At 44.2% G+C, this 22645-nt stretch overlaps 1 protein-coding gene across 1 annotated transcript; it reads right to left on the bottom strand.

The window, feature by feature from the left end:
- Positions 1 to 13264: 13264 nt before the first annotated feature.
- Positions 13265 to 14395, bottom strand: LOC119359902 (cysteine-rich repeat secretory protein 55-like). The gene has a single exon (XM_037625897.1). It carries the CDS (start codon positions 14278 to 14280, stop codon positions 13462 to 13464), a length of 819 nt encoding a protein of 272 aa, XP_037481794.1. The 5' UTR covers positions 14281 to 14395; the 3' UTR covers positions 13265 to 13461.
- Between the last annotated feature and the right edge of the window lie 8250 nt (positions 14396 to 22645).

A 22645-nucleotide genomic window follows, 5' to 3' on the forward strand; every position in this document is an offset into this window, starting at 1 on the left:
GTGCGATGATGATCGATTGAACTTACTTCTCGAGCATTTTAGTCATGTCCGCATAGGTCTCGGGAGATTTTGGTCTCGAGTCTAAGATGGTTACTAGTCCCTGCTCAAGCTTAATATCCAGAAGAATATAGTGGAAGCTGCGCACGTATGCATAACTCATCAATTACATTACTATAACCTCGCTCGAGTAATAAGGGAAACCGAATATGCACGAGACAGTAACACTCACTCAAAGTTGTAAGGAAAGAGTATTTTATCTTAGTTTTGATTTATTATCAATGATTTGAGCAAGTTGGCCTCAGCATCATCGTTGTTCTTTTCAACCTCAAATTGATCTATGAGATTTGTGTTAATGAACCCAATATCATACATTTCTGCTTTTCTGCACTCGATGATCTTCAATCTGCATAATATAGTGAGGATAATCATATATACATGCAATGAAAGAGCTGAGCTATATATAGAGACTTAATGACAGAAGTAGTACTTACAGACAGTAGCAAGTGACCGTTAATTTATCGAGGGCCTTTTGATTGAACCACTGGAAGAACTCCTCAAATGGAACAGTCAACAAATCAATTCTAACGAGGTCGCGCTCCTCTCTAACTCTCAGATACAAAGTATTTGTCCCCCCAGACTCTATGCAGGTTTTCATGTACCAATCATGGAATCTTCGTATCATCGTTGTTAGAGATTTTTCATCTTTGACAAGAGGCTTCCCGTAATGGTATTGGTGTTCTTCCACCTCCAAGAAATCATAATGTACATCGTCGGGTAGGTAATCTTCAAGATTGCTATAACCGGGCACCATCCCCGGATCATTAGCGATAATATCGCTAGACACCTTGAGCGGGGGGCACAATTGGTCCGCTTGTTCGCTGAGCTAAGCAATTTTTTTCCCAACTCGTCGTTCTGCTAACCTTCGATCACTGATAGTATTTCCCGACCGCTCCGCTTCGATATATTTGCAGTAATGCGCTCATAGTTGTTTTTCAATGGAGACTTTGGTGGTTTCCTCAGGGCATCGATAGTGCGCTTTGCTTTCACCCGGTCTACCTTCTCCTCCGGAGGTGGATGTCTCTTTGCTTTCACCCCTTCAAAGAAGTCCTTCACTTCTTTTTCCACGATCTTTGCGTTTTCTTCCACGGGCCTCTCGTATGGTAACTTCTCTAGAAGCTTGAGAGGTGGACTGACTCTGTATTGCCTCCCGCCTCTGGTTGTACTGCTAGACGCCGGAGGAGACAGAGCGGCTACGGCTGTCTTCTTTCGTGCTTGCTTATGAGGCGGAGGAGAAGGACTACGACGCGCCGGAGCAGCCGGGGCAGCGGCGGGTCTCTGCCGCCCTTGCTGGCGAGGCGGAGAAGGAGGAGGCTAGTGGCTGCTCGGGCGCGCCGGCGCGGGCGGAGAAGGAGGCGGAGTGCCACCACGCGCCGGAGAAAGAGGAGGCTGGTGGCCGCTCGGGGGCGCCGACACAGGCGGAGAAGGAGGCGGAGTGCCACCACACGCCAGAGAAGGAGGCTGAGTGCCCTGATCACTCGCCGGAGGAGGAAGCGGGGGAGGAGGCGGAGTGCCCTGACTCTCCGGAGGAGGAGGCGGAGGCGTCCAGTTCGGAAGGTTGATGAGCTCCTTTCGCCATAGGCATGGAGTCTTCAGACAAGAACTCATCCGAATCTCCCCGTCACCCGTAGGGTGGTCAAGCTGGAGGTCCTCAAATCCTTCTGTGATTTCATCGACCATCACCCTAGCATATCCTTCTGGAATCGGCCGGCAGTGAAAAGTTGCGCCAGGTTCAGGAGGTGCAACAGAGCCAACAGCCACCTTGACTTTCAATTCCATCCACTACGTCATAAGGTGGAAATTCTGAGACTCCGTGATAGCATCCACGGGGTAGCTAGTAGGAGCCGTGAAGAAAGGCTCCTGAAGCAGGTCCGTGGAAGCCACACTGCTTCTCCGCTGAGATGGCGGGATAGCTTCGGGTGTAGCAGCTTCGCACTAGTAGAAAACGGACCATTAGTACCGGTTTGTAAGGGCCTTTAATGCCGGTTATGGAACCGGCACTAAAGTTTCGGCACTAAAGCCCCCCCCCCTTTAGTACCGGTTCGGCACGAACCGGCGCTAAAGTGCCACCACGTGGCGTGAGCTCGCGCCCTGGTACGGGGGACCTTTAGTACCGGTTGGTGTTACCAACCGGTACTAAAGGTTTTTTTTTTGAAAATTTTGGAAAAAAAATTGATCTTTTTTTATTTTAATTTTTTTGAATTATTTGATGATTTAGTCTCTAATCACCTCTCTTAACTGCTCAAGTGTGGATCACTCATTCCAAATCATCTAACTTCCCGACCGGTCACCCATCCCTCTCACTACTCCAGCCCGAGCACGCTTAACTTTCAGGTTCTATTCTCCTTCGTTTCCCAGTCTGCACTTGTTGTTTTCCTGACAATAGTAAGATGTCAATCCTATTAACCCTCAGGAGTTTAGCTTGAGCATGAAGTCACACATTTCACCATTTGAGTTTGAAACTATTATTCTAAAAAAACAGTAATTATTTAGTAACGCTAATATTTCTTGAATAAGTTTGACCACAGTTTGACCATACTTTGACCAGATTTGACCAAAATTCAAAAAATTGAAATAATTATTTAGTAACACTAATATTCTTGAATAATTATGTTGAATAAGTAGTTTGACCACAGTTTGACCATAGTTTGACCAGATTTGAACAAAATTCAAAAAAACTGAGATACTTATTTAGTAACACTAATATTATTGCGTAATTATTTAGTAACACTATATTTCTTGGATCAGTTGTTTGACCGGTTTGACAAGATTTAACCAAAATTCAAAAAAACATAAATTAGAGCATATCTTTTTTCCTTTTACAATTCGTCATTTCAAAAATTGTCCTAAACCCTAAACCCGGGACTTAAAACGTCGGAAACTCTATGCTAAACAGTAAAAACTAAGGGTTTAGACCATAAAACCTAACCCTAAACGCTGAAATCTAAACCCTAGCACTAAACGCTAAAAACGTCCAAAAAAACGTCTAAAATGCCCAAAAACTCTATTTTCCCTTTGGAATTTTGTGATTTTAAAAAATTGTCGAAACGGAAAACTGGTACCGGTTCATGGCATGAACCGGTACTAAAGGTTAGACCTTTAGTACCGGTTCGTGCCACGAACCGGTACTAAAGGTGATCGTGGGGCCCCGGCCTGACGCCAGCCTGCCACCACCCCTTTAGTACCGGTTCGTGCCACGAACCGGTACTAAAGGTTTAACACGAACCGGCATTAATGCAAATCCGTTCGAACCGGCACTAATGGTACCATTAGTACCGGCTCAAATACAAACAGGCACTAATGTGCTTCACGTTTAACTCTTTTTCCACTAGTGTCGGCAAGTCGCGCGCTGCGGGCCTCGTCTCGTTCCTCTAGCGCTTGTACCCTTGCATGCAGCGTCTGTAGTTGGGTCAACTCCTTTTCTTCTTCCTCTCTCGGCGTTTGTAACCGCCTGCGTCGGGAAATCCAGCCTTCCACGAAAGGGAGCCTGGCGTGCCTCCTATCCGTCCGGGGTGCTCAGGATTCCCAAGGGCCTCTGGGAGCTCGTCGTTCTCTCTGTCCGGAACGAATGTCTCTTGCTGAGCCTTTTCGATATACTCCTGAAGCTTCTCGACGGGTGTGTTCAGCTGCTCGTTGGTCCAAACGCACTTTCCTGTTACAGGGTACAATTTTCCCCCAACCCCGAAGAACCAAGTCCTGCAACGGTCTGGCCAGTGTCGCATCTCTGGTTCGATCCCTTTTCAATGAGGTCATTCTCAGCCTTGCCCGACAACGGACGGGCTTTCAGGTAGCCACCTGACCCCGTGTGATGGTGATGCTTCTTCTTTGGAGCATTTTTCTTGTTTGTCGCTGACATCTTCGCTGCTCTCTTAGATTTATTTTTGGTGACAAATGCAGGCCACTGATCTTTGATCTTCTCAAATCGGCCGATGAATTCTAGAGTCTTGTGTTGGTCGACAAACGATGCTTTTAGCTCATTCTTCCACCTCCTGAATAGCTCAGCCATCTTCTTAAGAGCATAAGCCTTGATCATTGGCTTTTTAACTGGATTCTCCGGATCCTCCTCTGGCGGGAAGGTGAAATTTTCCTGCAGCGCGGTCCAAAGATCAGCTTTTTGCCTATCGCTGACATAAGACACTTGAGAGTCTTTGTCCTTAGGCTTCAACCATTGCTCGATGCTGATCGGGATCATGTCCCTAACTAGAACCCCACACTGAGCATTAAATTTTTGATTGGTCCGGAGGGGTTCAATCCACTACTAGGGAAAAGCCTATACACAGAATCTTACCAGCAGCGCGCTTTCAAATAAGACGCTGCTGCTAACTAGCAGTAGCGCTCGCGCACAAACCTCGCTGCTGAAATGAATGTATCAGTAGTGCGCCCACTCTAAGATGCGCTACTGCTATAATTGCCATGACGCCGCCGTGAGGCTAGTTCTAGCAGCAGCGCGCTTGTATGAAGAGCGCTACTGCTAGGGACCATAGTAGTAGCGCATTTACACAATAACCACAACTGCTAAGTTTACAAAAAAAAATTAGTCCCACCTCGCTTCGTGAAGAGAGTTTGTACCACCTTAAATATGTTACTTCTCAAACTTTCACAACCACTTGGTCTTCATTGAACTCTATGTGTAAAATTTGTGGCCGCAATATGAGTCTTCAGCAGTTCCTAAACTGGTGAGGACTCATATTAACAAATCAGATTATACACAAAAAGATCATTGATGATCAATGTATTTTTGATGTCTATTTTTACATGCTGACACATAGCAGTAGGGCACTCTTTGTGAAAGGCGCTACTGCTAGGTCGTTTAGCAGTAGCGCCTTTTGCTATAGCGCGCTACTGCTAAGCCATTCCATCTCCCCCACTCTCTGACCTAACCGATCCACTCACACTCACACTCACTCGATCCCCCCCTCAACCCACCATGCCGGTCCTCCCCCGTCATCCCTCCTCCGATCTGCGCCGCCGCCACCTTCTCCTCCTCGCTGGACTCGGTACCAGCCTCCTCATCCGTCCTCCCTCTAGTCGCCGCTGGCCGGCCCCTCCTCGCTCCGCCTTCCTTCTCCGTCCTACCTCCACTCGCTGCCGGCTGGCCCCTCCTCGCTCCGTCTCCCTCCTCCGTCCTACTCTCTTCTCCCTCCTCGAGTCGCCCCTCCTTCTCCCTACTCCCTCCTCCATCCACAACCCCAACTCCCTGCAACATTCCGATTTAGTAGGCTAGTTGATTTAGTTGATTTAGAACATTTTAATTTAGTTGATTTAGTATGTAGTTGATTTACTTGATTTAGAACATCTTGATTTAGTTGATTTAGTAGGCTAGTTGATTTAGTTGATTTAGAACATTTTGATTTAGTTGATTTAGAACATTTTGATTTAGTTGATTTAGTATGCTAGTGGATTTAGTAGGCTAGTTGATTTAGTATGCACCATATTATTATTATTTTTCTGTACATGGATAGGTAGATGCTTTTGTTTTTTTGTAATAAGTTATTTTTTTGGCAAAATGTAGGTGCCAATTTAGTTAAATGTGCCACTTGTTTTTTTAATCAATTATCTTAGGCAATAGGGGCCAGATGAGATGAAATGTCTTGGTAGTTGGTACCCTTATTTGGTAAATATTTGTGAAAAGTTTTTTCGGCAATAGGTGCCACCGAAATGTTTTGTCCATAAAATTGCTTCTCGCAGAAGAACCAAAAATATCACATGCTACTGTTTTTCTTTCCTGTGAAGTGAATCGTTAATCCTTTGCTCATATAGCTTTAGGAAAATGGCGCCACCACCACCACCGCTATGTCGACAATGCAAGTCAAGGTGCACCAGCAGCCTTGCAACTGGCAAGCTGTTCGGCATCTACTTCCAACCGAGTTTTCGTCATGCGGCGGTAAGAAATTAGATGAAATGTAACAACTATTTTATTTTTAGTGTTGGCATTACTGCATTGTGTCATTTTGCTTTTTTTACACAGATCGTCCCATGCAATGTGAGGTTGAAATTCAACAAGCTGACAGGAGACACTGTGATATTTGAGGCTCCTGGGGGGGCGTACACTATGGAGATCGAGAAAGGTTGCAATATGTCGCAGATTGGAGGAGATGGATGGGCCCGTTTCCTTGCCCACATGCGTCTTACTGGTGGTGAGTTGATCAGCTTCTCCTTCAGAGCAGAAAGACCCAAGCCGGCTGTCATTTATCTCAACCTGGTGGAAGATGACGAAGATGATGAAGATAATGAGGACCCACTCGATGAAGATGATGAGAACCCACTTCATGAAGCCATCATAGCTCAAAGAATGAGGCTGAGCGAGGAGGAGGTGTGCAACCTATGGGACATAATTCTGCCACGTGATGACTTTGTCGGGGTGCCATTCGTGACCCGCCTGACAAGTACCATGGTCGATCGGCATGAAATGGTACGTTATACGTACTTCCTGTTGTAATTTGATGATATATATATGCTTTATTGTTATACTTACAAATGCAAATTATTCGATGATATTCTTAGTGAATCCGATGATATGCTTGGTGTAGAGTCCAATGATATGCTTTGTGAAATCTAGTCGATGATATGCTTTAGTGTAGAGTTTGATCACATGCTCTTATTAGTGTAGAATCCAATGAACTATTAATAGTGTAGATAATCCATATATACTTATTAGTAGAATTCATGATTAGTTAGTACAAATGCGTAGTACTGTGTCTTTTGATAGTGTAGAAATCTAGACTTAATAGAAATATATTTGCAAGAGTATGTGCGAGGCTATTTATTAATTGATATGTTTTTCTTATTCAGAAATTGCCAAAGAACCTATCTGTGAGTTGTGGTATCGAGCCTGATGAAGAAGGCTCAGCTGGACTACGCCTTACCGCAAGGGGCTTCGTCACCACCTGTACTTACCGCATGGACACAGACGGTCGCACACACTTAAACTTGGTTGGGTGGAAGAGATTCCTCGTTGGCAAGAATCTTCGTGTTGGACATGCCATCCTAGTTACTATCAGGAACACCCACCACCCAGGCTTGAGGATGATGATCGTCGTCGATATCATCTAGAACTACATGTGTGTGTGTGTGGCTATATCATCTAGAACTACATATGATGATCGTCGTCGATATCATGTAGAACTACATATGATGATCGTCGTCGATATTATCTAGAACTACATATGATGATCGTCGTCGATATCACCTTGTACTGCTTGAGGATGCATGTTGAGTATATATGAAATTATTATCTAGTACACCCTCGATTCCAAATTACTCGTCGTGGTTTTAGTTCAAATTTGAACTAAAACCACGACGAGTAATTTGGAACCGAGGGAGTACTACCTAGTACCTATAATGCTTTATGAAATTGATATGTAGTAGTACCTAGTATCTAGAAATTGATGTTTATTGAAGCTGAAATAGGGTAGGAAGCCGGGGGAAATGATGAAAGATATAGCAGTAGCGCGGGGCAAGGAAATCGCTACAGCTAATTAATAGTAGCGCGTTCCGAAAATGCGTTGCTGATACAGTCCAGAGTAGTAGCGCGTGTACAGACCGCACTACTATTAACAGTTAGCTGTAGCGCCTTATTGGTAGCGCGGCTGCCCGCGCTCCTAATAGCCCCAAAACCCGCGCTACTACTAGGGTTTTCCCTAGTAGTGATCGGTTGGCCAGCGCGACCAATTTCGATGATCGTGTACCTTTCATCCGAGCGCAACTTTCTCTTCGGGCCTCGTCTCGTTACCGTAGTGTTGCTCGATCCGGAGGGCTATAAAAGAAGAAAAAGAAGAGAGTTAATATGTGTACATATCAAAAACAATTAATGCATCAATTAGCTATTGTCAGCACATGCTTAATTAATATATATATATACCTGGCCGGACTTCGTTCGGTCACCGGAGCCGTCATCATGGTGTCCTTCCTCCTCCATTCGATCACCGGAGCCGTCATCACGGTGTCCTTCCCCCTCCATTCGGTCACCGAAACCGTCATCATGGTGTCCTTCCTCCTTGATTGTTTGATCATCGTTGTAGCCTGCTTATTCATCCTGTCTTTCCAGACCATCGGTGCATGTGTCGTTGAGAAATGACAAGACGGCATCACTTCCGTGTGCGATTATCTCCCCCAACATCGCTTCTTGTGCTTCGTCTCGGGGGTGTGGATCCATAATTTCTGCAAATATTTACAACATGGCAATTATTATTCAAACATGACAGATGGATATATTAGTGGCAGACGTTGAACTAGCTAGCTAAGCACAATAAGGAATCATATTAGTGGCCTGGCCTCGATGCTTCTCTAGGGTTTGGGGTGGCCTGGACGACAACGCTCTTTTAACTTGGTAAATTTGGGTGGCCTCAAGAGAGTTTGTCGATCGGGTAGGGGCGCAGAGGGAGGGGGTAGGAGACCGACATCATTTTTTTAGGGGGGGGGGTGCTCCCGTGGTATATATATCGACTGCCCCTCATGTCAAAGTTATCCGGGAGGGGGTTATATCGAGAACGACGACATACATACATGGGAAAATAATGTTTTCGGGGAGGGGGTATATCGACCCCCCCTCGTGTTGAAGGTATCGGGATAGAAGAGAAGAAGAAAAGGTAGAATTTTCTTATTTTTTCTTAAATGTAACTTTTGCATATATGAACATACATACATAAATTATACATACATGGAAAAAATTGCTATGAACCAAAAAACATCATATATGAATATTTTATATATACATCCATATCCATCCATCCATCCATTCATACATACATACAAGGACAAAAAATGCTATGAACAAAAACATCAGTAGTAATTATTATTTTAATCATTTGGCCTCAAAAAAAATTTTTATTAGTATTTTCAAACTCTAGAATGACCTTTTTGCACTAGAACTATTTCAAATAATTCCTTTCAAATGCCACAAAATTTTTGAGAAGTCCTATGATGCCTATAGATCATTTTTATTCAAAAAGCCACTTTGGTCATTTGAAAATTTTGAGCACAACTTCCATTTTTCAGTTTTGGTCCAATCTTGGCATTGAACTACAACCCTATTTTTCCTTTCTAAAAAAATTCTGAATTTTTTACATCTTGTAGTCCTTCGTACTAAACCCTTAAGTCCAAAAGGGCAGCCCCAATTTCATCTAGCAAGTGCACCAAAAAAAATTCATGTAGTTTCTGTCCATCACTAAATTTTAATAAAACTTGCACTAACAAGTTTTTCATTTTATCAAACCAACTTGACCATCTTCACTAACATCCAAGGAGACATCATCATGCCAAGTTTCACATAAAACAAAGTTCCCTAGCTAGCCCTAGCATTTCATCAAACACCTTGTGTACATGGCTTAAAACATGCAATTCTCTGAAACTATGCACTGAACCAACTTCACCATCATCACATACATGAAGGAAGGATAGAGGAGAGGGGTGGGAGGGAGGAGGGAGTACCGGCCTGTCCAACGGGCAGTGGTGCGGCGGCGTTGACGGCAGGGCAGGGGCGTGGCGCAGCGTCGGGGCAGTGCAGGGGCGCGGCGGTGTTGGCGTCGAGGTCAAGGCAGGGGTGCACGGCGGCGTCGTCGGGGCATGGTAGGGGGGCGGCATCATCGGGGCATGGTAGGGGCGCGACGGCGTCGGGGCAGGGCAGGGGCGCACGACGTCGGCGTCGGGGCAGGTAGGGCGCAGCGACGGCGTCGGCGTCGAGGTCCAGCAGCCTGGCGGCGTCGAGGTGTACGTCGGTGTCGAGGCGTTTGGCGGCAGAGAGGCAGATCGAAGAACTGAATGAAATTTTTGACAAGTGCTGCTTATATACCAAGAGCATTCGTCCCGGTTCATGGCACAAATCGAGACCAATGCCCCCCTTTAGTCCCGGTTGGTACCACCAACCGAGACCAATGGCCTCTTTTCAGCAGCCCAAAGGGCGGGAAGCGGCGGCCATTGGTCCCGGTTGGTGGCACCAACCGGGACTAAAGAGGGGCATTGGTTCCGGTTGGTGCAACGAACCGGTACCAATGCACCCCTTTAGTTCCGGTTGGTGCCACCAACCGGGACCAAAGGCCTTGCACAGCGGCGTGGTGGTGGGAGTTTAGTCCCACCTCGCTAGTTGACAGGGGCGCACAGTTGTTTATAAGCCCCACTGTCGCACCCCTCTCGAGCTCCTCTCCATTGCAGGCTTATGGGCCTAATTGTAACTGTTATGCCTGATGGGCCTACTGGGCCTTATGCGGGCCTGAATCCTGGCCCATGGATGGGTTTCTAGTCGTATTCAGGTCGTGGTGGCCCAGTAGGTGGCAATTTCTTTTCCAGTTTTTTTATTTTCTTTTTTTGTTTCTACTTACAACAAAATACTTATTTATTTTATTTTATTTTGTTTCTAATTACTTGTTTATTTTATTTTATGATAATTCTTTTTGCTATTAAAGTTTCTAACAAAAAAGTTCTTTATGAAAATTCTTTTTGCTTTTAATGATTTTGAACAGAAAATACTTTGATAATTTTAGTTGCATCAATTTTATATAATTTTAGTTTCATAAATTTTAGAGGCTGCTTATAATGTTTTGAACAGAAAATATTTTGATGATTTTACTTTCAAATTTTTTATTTATTTATGTTATTAAATTTTATTTTATTTTGTTTCTACTTATATATTTTATTAAAGTTTATATTTTTTTAAATTACTTATTTATTTTATTTTATGATATTTCTTTTTGCTGTAAGACCCTGAAATTCGTATATATTATGCATTTACTGATTATTTTGAGCTATAAGACCCTGAAATTGAAAAGCACTAAAAATGAACTCTGAAAAGGTTGAAAGTTGGCATGGTATCATCATTTCACTCACATAGCATGTGCAAGAAAGTAGAGAGGCTTACGGGAAAAACTGGATGCACTTCGTGTACAAAACGAACAATCTCTTTCGAAGTATCAGGGTTTCATACGGAAACTTGTCTGTTACAAAGGGATTTCATTTTTTTGAACTTTTTTGAACTCCATACTTTTTCTGTGTTCAAAATGCACCATTCAAATCCACATCATCAATTTTCAACACATTCTGATTTCATTTGTTGTTTTTCATGCATTTACTGATTATTTTGAGCTATAAGATCCTGAAATTGAAAAGCACTACAAATGAACTCTGAAAAGGTTGAAAGTTGGCATGGTACCATCATTTCACCCACATAGTATGTGCAAGAAAGTAGAGAGGCTTATGGCAAAAACTGGATGCACTTCGTATACAAAACGGACAATCTTTTTCGAAATATCAGGGTTTCATACGGAAACTTGTCTGTTACAAAGGGATTTCATTTTTTAAACTTATTTGAACTCCATACTTTCTCTGTGTTCAAAATGCACCATTCAAAGCTACATCATCAATTTTCAACCCTTTCTAACTTCATTTGTTATTTTTCATGCATTTACTGATTATTTTGAGCTATAAGACCCTGAAATTGAAAAGCACTACAAAGGAACTCTGAAAAGGTTGAAAGTTGGCATGGTATCATCATTTCACCCACATAGCATGTGCAAGAAAGTAGAGAGGCTTACGACAAAAACTGGATGCACTTCATGTATAAAATGCACCATTCAAAGCCACATCATCAATTTAGTACATATAGCTCTCATGAATAGATAAGTGACCAAATTAATAGAAGTTCATCATCACATTAAAAACAAAGTACATACATAGTTCTAATTGAACAACATATAGCTCTCCAGAGCATATAGTTAAACCATACATTGAAACTATGTAAAACCTTTCAATGCAACAACAAATGCGATCATAATCACAACCAAGGTAAAAATTGATCCAACGGCATAATGATACCAAGCCTCGGTATGAATGGCATATTTTCTAATCTTTCTAATCTTCAAACGCATTGCATCCATCTTGATCTTGTGATCATCGACAACATCCGCAGCATGCAACTCCAATATCACCTTCTCCTCCTCAATTTTTTTTGTTTTTTCCTTCAAGTAATTGTTTTCTTCTTTAACTAAATTTAACCTCTCAGACAATAGGGTCGGTTGGAATTTCCGGTTCAACTACCTCCTACATAAATAAAATCTACGTCAACTTGATGGGCATAATTGTCAGAAACAATAAATGCAGCAAATAGTTATAAAAGACAATATATATATATATATATATATATATATATATATATATATATATATATATATATATATATATATATATATATATATATATATATATATATATATATACCACATCCGAATCATAGCCAGGACGAGGGCCGACGGGGGCGGATGCCAAAACCATCGCACTATATAATAACAAGCAATAATGAAAATAAAAAAATTAGACAAATATCTATCTAAATAAAAAAAATTTCTTTCAGAAGAAGATAAGAGGCTCACCACGATGGTGCATGCGATGAGATCGGCGCGGGCGATCGACGGCGGTGAGACGGGGACGGGACGTGACGGACCGCTAAACCTAGACAAATCTCGGGAAAAATGGAGCTTGGAGGTCGAGTCCGAGAGGAGAAAGCTTAACTAGCGTGGCTTGGGCATTTCATCGAACACCTCGTGTGCATAGGACATGAGCTAGAGCACCCAAATTCCCTCTCCTCACTGGCCAGAAAAAACAGAGCACTTTGGAGTGCTCTGCTGCGGCGACGGGGTATATATAGGCAACTCATTTGTCCCGGTTCGTGGCTGGAACCGGGACTAAAGCCCAGCCTTCTGTCCCGGTTCGAGCCAAGAACCGGGACCAATGTTTGTGGACCAGGAGCGAGGCCCATTGATCCCGGTTCGTGCCTGGAACCGGGACCAATGCCCACGAGGCCCCGACCGCCCCTCTAGGTTCACGAACCGGGACGAATGCATCCATTGGTCCCGGTTCATGGAAGAACCAGGACTAATGGGCTGGCCAGGCCCGAACGAAAGCCCATTTTTCTACTAGTGTTGATAACTCAAAATTGCAATCAACTTCTCTGAAAGAATTAATTAACTAAATATTTTTTGACACGGTACAATCGAAGCCGTTCACATACACGAGCATACACTCGTCTCTATAAATGCATGCACACACACTCTACCATTATAAGCATCTTCGACAGACTGAGCCTGCATAATATTTTGAGATTGATGAAGTTATCACAGGCAAATATGAAATTAATTAACTTTTGGTGGGTAGTAGTTTTGCAAATATGGAAATTACATGACGGTAGTTTGCACGAAATTTATTTTCACAAGTAAACATGTACACAAACAACCACGAGGCTATTATTTTGCTTATTATTTTGCACTTCACGAGAATTAATTATTTGGACCCCGGTTGGATTTTATGCTAGCTACGAGCTAGCCATACACTAACAAATGGATTCGCCACCACCAGATACGCACAACGAGCTAGAGTGCTTGTAGATAGCACTCTACTTGACTAGCTGTACTCCACCCATCACGGGTAGTTCAAGACGATCTTGTCGCACTGTCCGACCTCGTCGGCCGACTCGCCGGCGCTGTCGAGCGGGAAGAAGAAGGGGTACACCTCGTAGCGCGCCATGCAGCTGCTGTAGATCACACGGCACCCGCGCCGGTACCGGCAGTAGTTGGGCAGCTCGGCCACCGCCTGCGCCACGCACAGCCCGCAGTCCGCCGCGGTGATGTCCCTGGTGCACCACCCGAGCCCGTAGATGGTCGTCTTGGCTCCGCCGCCGTCATTTCCTAGCCGCGTCGTGTCCGTCGCCAGCCCCTTGTTCTGGGCGCCGCCGGCCTCCGACGCGACGCGGGACATGAGCTTCCCCTGCGCCCGGTCGAACGCGGCCAGGTCGACGCCGGTGGCGTTCTGGGTGTTGAGGAGGATGAGCGTGTACCCCGTGTCCGCGAGGCCGATGAAGTTTGAGGTGGAGTACCGCAGGAGGCAGTAGTCGTAGAAGACCCGGCCGTCCGAGCTGCCGCGGCAGGACGACGCGACCTCCTTGGCCGCGGCGGCGAGGCAGAGCGAGCAGTCCTGGCGCGGGACGTCGCCGCGGCACTGCGCGAGGCCCCAGACCGCGGACGAGGAGCGGCCGGCGGTGGCCGTGGCGTAGTAGGCGGCCGAGGCGCGCGGGACGAGGGCCGCGAGGACCTGGTCGATGCTGGCCTGCGTCTCCGCGCTGGTGCCGTTCTTGGCGCAGTAGGTGCCGATGGCGTCGACGGCGGAGCACGGGCGCGCCATGGCGAGCAGGAGCGGGAGAAGCAGCAGCAGGAGCAGTGGAGACGAGGAGGAGGACGCCATTGCTTGCTGCGCTTTGACGTGATGTGTGTGGGTAGGCTACCAGTGACTTGTTTGCATGCATGGGCTGGTGGGTGCGCGGGAAATTCTTATAGAGAGAGCGGGCAGTGAGTGATGGGTGCTTGGTCCATGCGCGCAGCCATAATTGACGAGAAGATGCATCCATCTCTCTTGTGTTTTAATGGTTGGAGACTGTGCGTGTGGACTGTGGCGGCACTTGATCCTGTCAACTTCTAGATCGTGCGGACTGGTCCATGGATGTGGATGAGTGTTGCTATACACACGACAAACTTGCGGCCGATGCATGGATGACTGTACGTGGCAGCACCAACAGTGCGCATGAGGCAATTGTTTTTCTTTTGGCTGATGCTTAGAGCCGTTGGGAGGAAGTATCGCTTCCAGGTCCTGCGGGCAGTGTCGTCCGTAAAGCAATTTCGGATGTGGATTGTTCCTGCCCAACTAATTAAGCGCGCTACGTAGGCATGCACGTACCCAAAAAATCTGCTCCATGCTCACTTGTTTATGATCGATTCGTGTTAATTAATTAATCGCTAGGGAATCGGCCATGTGCTTAGCTAGGTCATACCTCCAAAAAATAACCAAGTTATCTTGGTCATGCATGTGCTTAACCCAAAACGTATCCTCGCATAGTTAAGCCATTGTTTAGCAGTGAAATTAAGAACAATCCATGGACTAATTTAGTGTTGGAGAAGGCCGGTTATTAGGACCTGCCGGGTCGGTCTCCGCGTCGGTGGTGACACACTAACGCAGCGCATTACTGGTCAACGCTTTTCTGGATGTGATGTGGAGACAACCATTCAATCGATCGTGACAGCAAAGTTAGGTCGTCGCCTTGCTGTGGCGGGCACCAAAGTAATACCCAGTTTTCTGTTCGTGGATTTAGGCTAAATGTCGCCATCGTCCAGAAGATTAATAGTATAGCTATTCCCCTAAACTGTAAATTTATTTTTGAAGATCGTGCAGTCAATGTCGATGCACATAGATTAGCCAAATTTGCACTCTCTTTATGTCCTGGTCGGCACATTTGGTTGGGCCAATCCCATGACCAGAGATGTATCCCACACACTATGGATTTTGCTGAATAAAAACTTGGTTTCCCCATCAAAGAAAATTTGTTGCGTTGGTCAAACTCAAGTCATTGAAAACCTCATGCGCAATGGTATGCCTCGGTGTTTCCCGAAAGGAACTCCATATTGCCCGAACGTTCGGTGGGAGCCCTTAGCTGGCCTCCTGGCCCAACCAAAATACATTTCTCTCAAAAAATGTTAACGAAAAGGTTCTCTGGGAAGGTTCCCTCGACACGAACTGACTTTATGTTTGCTGAGTATATATCGCGCGGGGCTCGGCGGAGTTTCCCATGTGCCTTGTCCTATTGTTTGCCGAGAGCTACACTCGGCTTACATTTCTTTTGACGTGATCCCGTTGTACTGTACTCGGTAAAGGGTAATGTACTCGGTAATGGCGGTTTTTCCAATAGTGAGATAGATCACATGCGCACAAAAAATGGGTGCATGTCCTATTCGGACAGATTGACGTTAGCAAATCCATGAACGGAAAATTGAGTATTACTTGGGTGCCCGCCACAGCAAGGCGACGACCTAACTTTACAGTCACGATCGGTCGATGGATCCCGGTTGAATGACTGCCTCCACATCCATCCAAAAAAGCGTTGACCACTAATGTGCTGTGTTAGTGTGTCACCACCGACGCTGACAACAACCCGGTCCTAATAGCCGGCCATTACCAACACACTAACTCAGTCCATGCATGGGTTCGCCTTAATTTAACTATGCTTAATTAAGCGACACGTTTTGGCTTCAACACATGCCCAAGATAACTTAGTTTTGTTGGAGGTGTACGGCTGAATTTAAGAGATCTAGAACAGTTCAGTTCGATCAAGTCGTTTGCTTGCAGTTTGAGAGACGGTCCACGTACCTTGCGACTAGAACATTCACTTCATCGATCTCCTAGCGATTAAAGCAACATTGGTAAATCGTAAACAAGTGAGCATCGAGGATACTTGTGGGTACGTGCAACAAGTGAGCATGTCGCGTGGCACACTCAGTTAGTTGAGCAACAAAACCACGTACCACCCAACCCAACACCCAACCCAACAGCAATAATAATCCATTCGTGGACCAGTCTGCATGATCTACAAGTTGACAGAATCAAGCAGTGCCGCCACACATGCACACAGTCTCCAACCATTAAGACACTATTCCCTCTTTCTAAATATAAGTCTTTCTAGAGATTCCAATATAAACTACATACGAAGTAGAATGATCAAATCTACACTCTAAAATACATCTACATACATTCGTTTATAGTCTATATTGAAATCTCTGTAAAGACATATATTTAGGAACGGAGGGAGTACAAGAGACATGGAGCTCGTCAATTATGGCTGGGCATGTATCTATCTCTACTCCTAATGGAGTAGTTGGTGAATCGTCTTCACGGTTTATTTTCGCTGATTTTTTTCGTCTCTCCTCCCACCACCCCCTCCCACCCTGGTCCATCGGTTTATTTTTCTCTCCACTCTTTATTACAACTAGAACTTTCCTAACGTATAACAAATCACGGATCTAACTTCCTTAAATTATGCAAATCAATCGATTCCTTTTATTGGTTTAATTTGTCTTAGGAAACAAATAACAGATTTTCAGGAAACAAATAATATATTTTAATCTAACTTTCCTAACTTATCTAAATCAGTCGATTTCTCTCATTAGTGAAATTTGTTTTAGGAAACAAATAACAGACACGTCACAAACTTTCCTCCCAATAAATGGTTTCTTAACATTTGCAAACTTTCCTAATTAGACACGTCACAAACGGGGTAGGTACTGATATCACGTTACCAAACAATAAAACCCCATTTGCATAGAAATCAGTTCAAAATCCTAACTTTCCTAAATTTTTACCTTCCCTTGATAACAACCAATCTCTACTCCTAATGGAGCAGTTGGTAGTCTCTGCCGGTCAATTTTCGTCCCACCTACTATTATTTTTTTCGTAGATTTTTTTCGTCCCCTCCCCCCACTTCATCGGTTTACGAGTTGGTTGAATAGTCCCACCACTTTCATCTGGTTTTTTTTCGTCTGTTTTTTCTTTGTCCCACCACCAATCACCTTACCATACTGGTTTCTTATCTACCGGTTTATTTGTTTCTTTACTCTTTTATTGCAAATCAGCACTTTCCTAACATACAAAAGATCACGGATCTAATTTTCCTAATTTATCTAAATAAACGATCCTTTCATTAATGCAATTTGTTTTAGGAAACAAATAACAGATTTTCAGGAAACAAATAATCTCTACCCAGTCTGCGGTTGTGATGGTCGGTCGGTAGTCGTTTCGTTTCGTACGCTCGATCGGTCTCACCTCTATTCACGTACAGTAAAAGGAAAGAGATCGTGCACGATAAAAGGAAAGAGAAGGAAACTTCCCTCGCTTGCCGTTTGCAATTTTCTTTCTACCAAATTAACGATGCAGCCACGCTAAAGAAAACCGATGCAGCCTCCTCAAAGAAAAAAAAACAGCCCACCAACTCCCGAGTCCCGAGCGAGGGTCCCCTGCTCGTGCGCACGCCACCGCCGTCCTTCCATTCGAAAGCCCCACGGATGTCTCACCCCACGCCCGACCCCCACTCCGGTTTTTTTCGTACCCAGCCGCCGGCGACCGGAGTCGCTTCTCTCCTCCATCGGCTGGATCGGCTCCACCCTCCCCAGAATCCCCATTCCCTTCGCTGCCTCCTGCTCCAACACCGATGGCCTGACGCCGCCGTCTGCTGGTAGGCCTACACGCCCACATGCTCAGCTGTTGGGGAACGTAGTAATTTCAAAAATTTCTTACGCACACGCAAGATCATGGTGATGCATAGCAACGAGAGGGGAGAGTGTGATCTACGTACCCTTGTAGACCGACAGCGGAAGCGTTTGGTTGATGTAGTCGTATGTCTCCACGGCCCGACCGATCAAGCACCGAAACTACGGCACCTCCGAGTTTTAGCACACATTCAGCTCGATGACGATCCCCGGACTCCGATCCAGCAAAGTGTCGGGGAAGAGTTCCGTCAGCACGACGACGTGGTGACGATCTTGATGTACTACTGTCGTAGGGCTTTGCCTAAGCACCGCTACAATATTATCGAGGACTATGGTGGCAGGGGGCGCCGCACACGGCTAAGAATATGATCACGTGGATCAACTTGTGTGTCTATGGGGTGCCCCCTGCCCCCGTATATAAAGGAGTGGAGGAGGGAAGGGCCGGCCCTCTCTATGGCGCGCCTAGGGGAGTCCTACTCCCACCGGGAGTAGGATTCCCCCTTTCCTAGTCCAACTAGGAGTCCTTCCATGTAGTAGGAGTAGGAGTCAAGGCAAGGGAAAGGAGAAGAGAAGGAAGGAGGGGGCGCAGCCCTTCCCCCTAGTCCAATTCGAACTAGGCCTTGGGGGGGTGCCCAACCTCTCCTATCTCTTTCCCCTAAAGCCCAATAAGGCCCATATACTCCCCGGTGAATTCCCGTAACTCTCCGGTACTCCGAAAAATACTCGAATCACTCGGAACCTTTACGATGTCCGAATATAGTCGTCCAATATATCGATCTTTACGTCTCGACCATTTCGAGACTCCTCGTCATGTCCCCGATCTCATCCGGGACTCCGAACTCCTTCGGTACATCAAAACTCATAAACTCATAATATAACTGTCATCGAAACCTTAAGCGTGCGGACCCTACGGGTTCGAGAACAATGTAGACATGACCGAGACACGTCTCCGGTCAATAACCAATAGAGGAACCTGGATGCTCATATTGACTCCCACATATTCTATGAAGATCTTTATCGGTCAGACCGCATAACAACATACGTTGTTCCCTTTGTCATCGGTATGTTACTTGCCCGAGATTCGATCATCGGTATCTCAATACCTAGTTCAATCTCGTTACCGGCAAGTCTCTTTACTCGTTCTGTAATACATCATCTCGCAACTAACTCATTAGTTGCAATGCTTGCAAGGCTTATGTGATGTGCATTACCAAGAGGGCCCAGAGATACCTCTCCGACAATCGGAGTGACAGATCCTAATCTCGAAATACGCCAACCCAACATGTACCTTTGGAGACACCTGTAGAGCTCCTTTATAATCACCCAGTTACGTTGTGACGTTTGGTAGCACACAAAGTGTTCCTCCGGCAAACGGGAGTTGCATAATCTCATAGTCATAGGAACATGTATAAGTCATGAAGAAAGCAATAGCAACATACTAAACGATCGGGTGCTAAGCTAATGGAATGGGTCATGTCAATCAGATCATTCAACTAATGATGTGATCCCATTAATCAAATAACAACTCTTTGTCCATGGTTAGGAAACATAACCATCTTTGATTAACGAGCTAGTCAAGTAGAGGCATACTAGTGACACTCTGTTTGTCTATGTATTCACACATGTATTATGTTTCCGATTAATACAATTCTAGCATGAATAATAAATACTTATCATGATATAAGGAAATAAATAATAACTTTATTATTGCCTCTAGGGCATATTTCCTTCAGTCTCCCACTTGTACTAGAGTCAATAATCTAGATCATATCGCCATGTGATTTAACATCAATAGTTCACATCACCATGTGATTAACACCCATAGTTCACATCGTCATGTGACCAACACTCAAAGGGTTTACTAGAGTCAGTAATCTAGTTCACATCTATATGTGATTAACACCCAAAGAGTACTAAGGTGTGATCATGTTTTGCTTGTGAGAGAAGCTTACTCAATGTGTCTGCCAAAATTCAGATCCGTATGTATTTTGCAAATTTCTATGTCTACAATGCTCTGCATGGAGCCACTTTAGCTAATTACTCCCACTTTCAATATGTATCCAGATGAAGACTTAGAGTCATCCGGATCAGTGCCAAAAACTTGTATCGACGTAACTCTTTACGACGAACCTTTTGTCACCACCATAATTGAGAAATATTTCCTTATTCCACTAAGGATAATTTTGACCGCTATCCAGTGATCTACTCCTAGATCACTATTGTACTCCCTTGCCAAAAACAGTGTAGGGTATACAATAGGTACACAACATGGCATACTTTATAGAACCTATGATTGAGGCATAGGGAATGACTTTCATTCTCTTTCTATCTTCTTCCGTGGTCAGGCTTTGAGTCTTACTCAATTTCACACCTTGTAACACAGGCAAGAAATCTTTTTTGACTGTTCCATTTTGAATTACTTCAAAATCTTGTCAAGGTATGTACTCATTGAAAAACTTATCAAGCGTCTTGATCTATCTCTATAGATCTTGATGCTCAATATGTAAGCAGCTTCACCGAGGTCTTTCTTTGAAAAACTCCTTTCAAATACTCCTTTATGCTTTGCAGAATAATTCTACATTATTTCCGATCAACAATATGTCATTCACATATACTTATCAGAAATGTTGTAGTGCTCCCACTCACTTTCTTGTAAATACAGGCTTCACTACAAGTCTGTATAAAACTATATGCTTTGATCAACTCATCAAAGCGTATATTCCAACTCCGAGATGCTTGCACCAGTCCATAGATGAATCGCTGGAGCTTGCACATTTCGTTAACACTTTTCGGATTGACAAAACCTTTTGGTTGCATCATATACAACTCTTCTTTAAGAAATCCATTAAGGATTGCAGTTTTGTTATCCATTTGCCAGATTTTTATAAAATGTGGCAATTGCTAACATGATTTGGACAGATTTTAAGCATCGATACGAGTGAGAAAATCTCATCGTAGTCAACACCTTGAACTTTGTCAAAAACCTTTTTCGACAAGTCTAGCTTTGTAGATAGTTACACTACTATCAGCGTCTGTCTTCCTCTTGAAGATCCATTTAATCTCAATGGCTTGCCGATCATCGGGCAAGTCTACCAAAGTCCATACTTTGTTCTCATACATGGATCCCATCTCAGATTACATGGACTCAAGCCATTTTGCGGAATCTGGGCTCATCATCGCTTCCTCATAGTTCGTAGGTTCGTCATGGTCAAGTAACATGACCTCCAGAACAGGATTACCGTACCACTCTGGTGCGGATCTCACTCTGGTTTACCTACGAGGTTCGGTAGTAACTTGATCTGAAGTTACATGATCATCATCATTAGCTTCCTCACTAATTGGTGTAGTAGTCACAGGAACAGATTTCTGTGATGAAGTACTTTCCAATAAGGGAGCAGGTACAGTTACCTCATCAAGTTCTATTTTCCTCCCACTCACTTCTTTCGAGAAAAACTCCTTCTCTAGAAAGTTTCCGAATTTAGCCACAAAAGTCTTGCCTTCGGATCTGTGATAGAAGGTGTGTCCAATAGTTTCCTTTGGATATCCTATGAAGACGCACTTCTTCGATTTAGGTTTGATCTTATCAAGTTGAAACTTTTTCACATAAGCATTGCAACCTCAAACTTTAAGAAACGACAACTTAGGTTTCTTGCCGAACCATAGTTCATACGGTGTCGTCTCAACGGATTTAGATGGTGCCCTATTTAATGTGAATGCAGCTGTCTCTAATGCATAACCCCCAAACGATAGTGGTAGATCGGTAAGAGACATCATAGATCGCACCATATCTAATAAAGTACGGTTATGACGTTCGGACACACCATTATGCTGTGGTGTTCCAGGTGGCGTGAGTAGTGAAACTATTTCACATTGTTTTAACTGAAGGCCAAACTCGTAACTCAAATATTTTATTTCCGCGATCATATCGTAGAAACTTTTACTTTTGTTACGATGATTCTCCACTTCACTCTGAAATTCTTTGAACTTTTCAATATTTCAGACTTGTGTTTCATCAAGTAGATATACTCATATCTGCTCAAATCATCTGTGAAGATCAGAAAATAATGATACCTGTCGCGAGCCTCAATATTCATCGGACCACATACATCAGTATGTATGATTTCCAAGAAATCAGTTTCTCGCTCCATTGTTCCGGAGAACGGAGTCTTTAGTCATCTTGCCCATAAGGCATGTTTCGCAAGTATCAACTGATTCGTAATCAAGTGATTCCAAAATCCCATCAGCATGAAGTTTTTTCATGCGCTTTACACCAATATGACCTAAACGGCAGTGCCACAAATAAGTTGCACTATCATTATTAACTTTGCATCTTTTGGTTTCGATATTGTGAATATGTGTATCACTATGATCGAGATCCAATGAACTTGTTTCATTGGGTGTATGACCATCGAAGATTTTATTCATGTAAACAGAACAACAATTATTCTTTGACTTTAATGAATAACCGTATTGCAATAAACATGATCAAAGCATATTCATGCTCAACGCAAAAAACCAAA

This window comes from Triticum dicoccoides, chromosome 1A, assembly GCF_002162155.2.
Source record: "Triticum dicoccoides isolate Atlit2015 ecotype Zavitan chromosome 1A, WEW_v2.0, whole genome shotgun sequence".
In the NCBI taxonomy this organism is placed as follows: domain Eukaryota; kingdom Viridiplantae; phylum Streptophyta; class Magnoliopsida; order Poales; family Poaceae; genus Triticum; species Triticum dicoccoides.

Excerpts from the sequence above, each read along its gene's own strand:
- LOC119359902 (XM_037625897.1), bottom strand. The coding sequence starts at position 14,280 with ATGGCGTCCTCCTCCTCGTCTCCACTGCTCCTGCTGCTGCTTCTCCCG.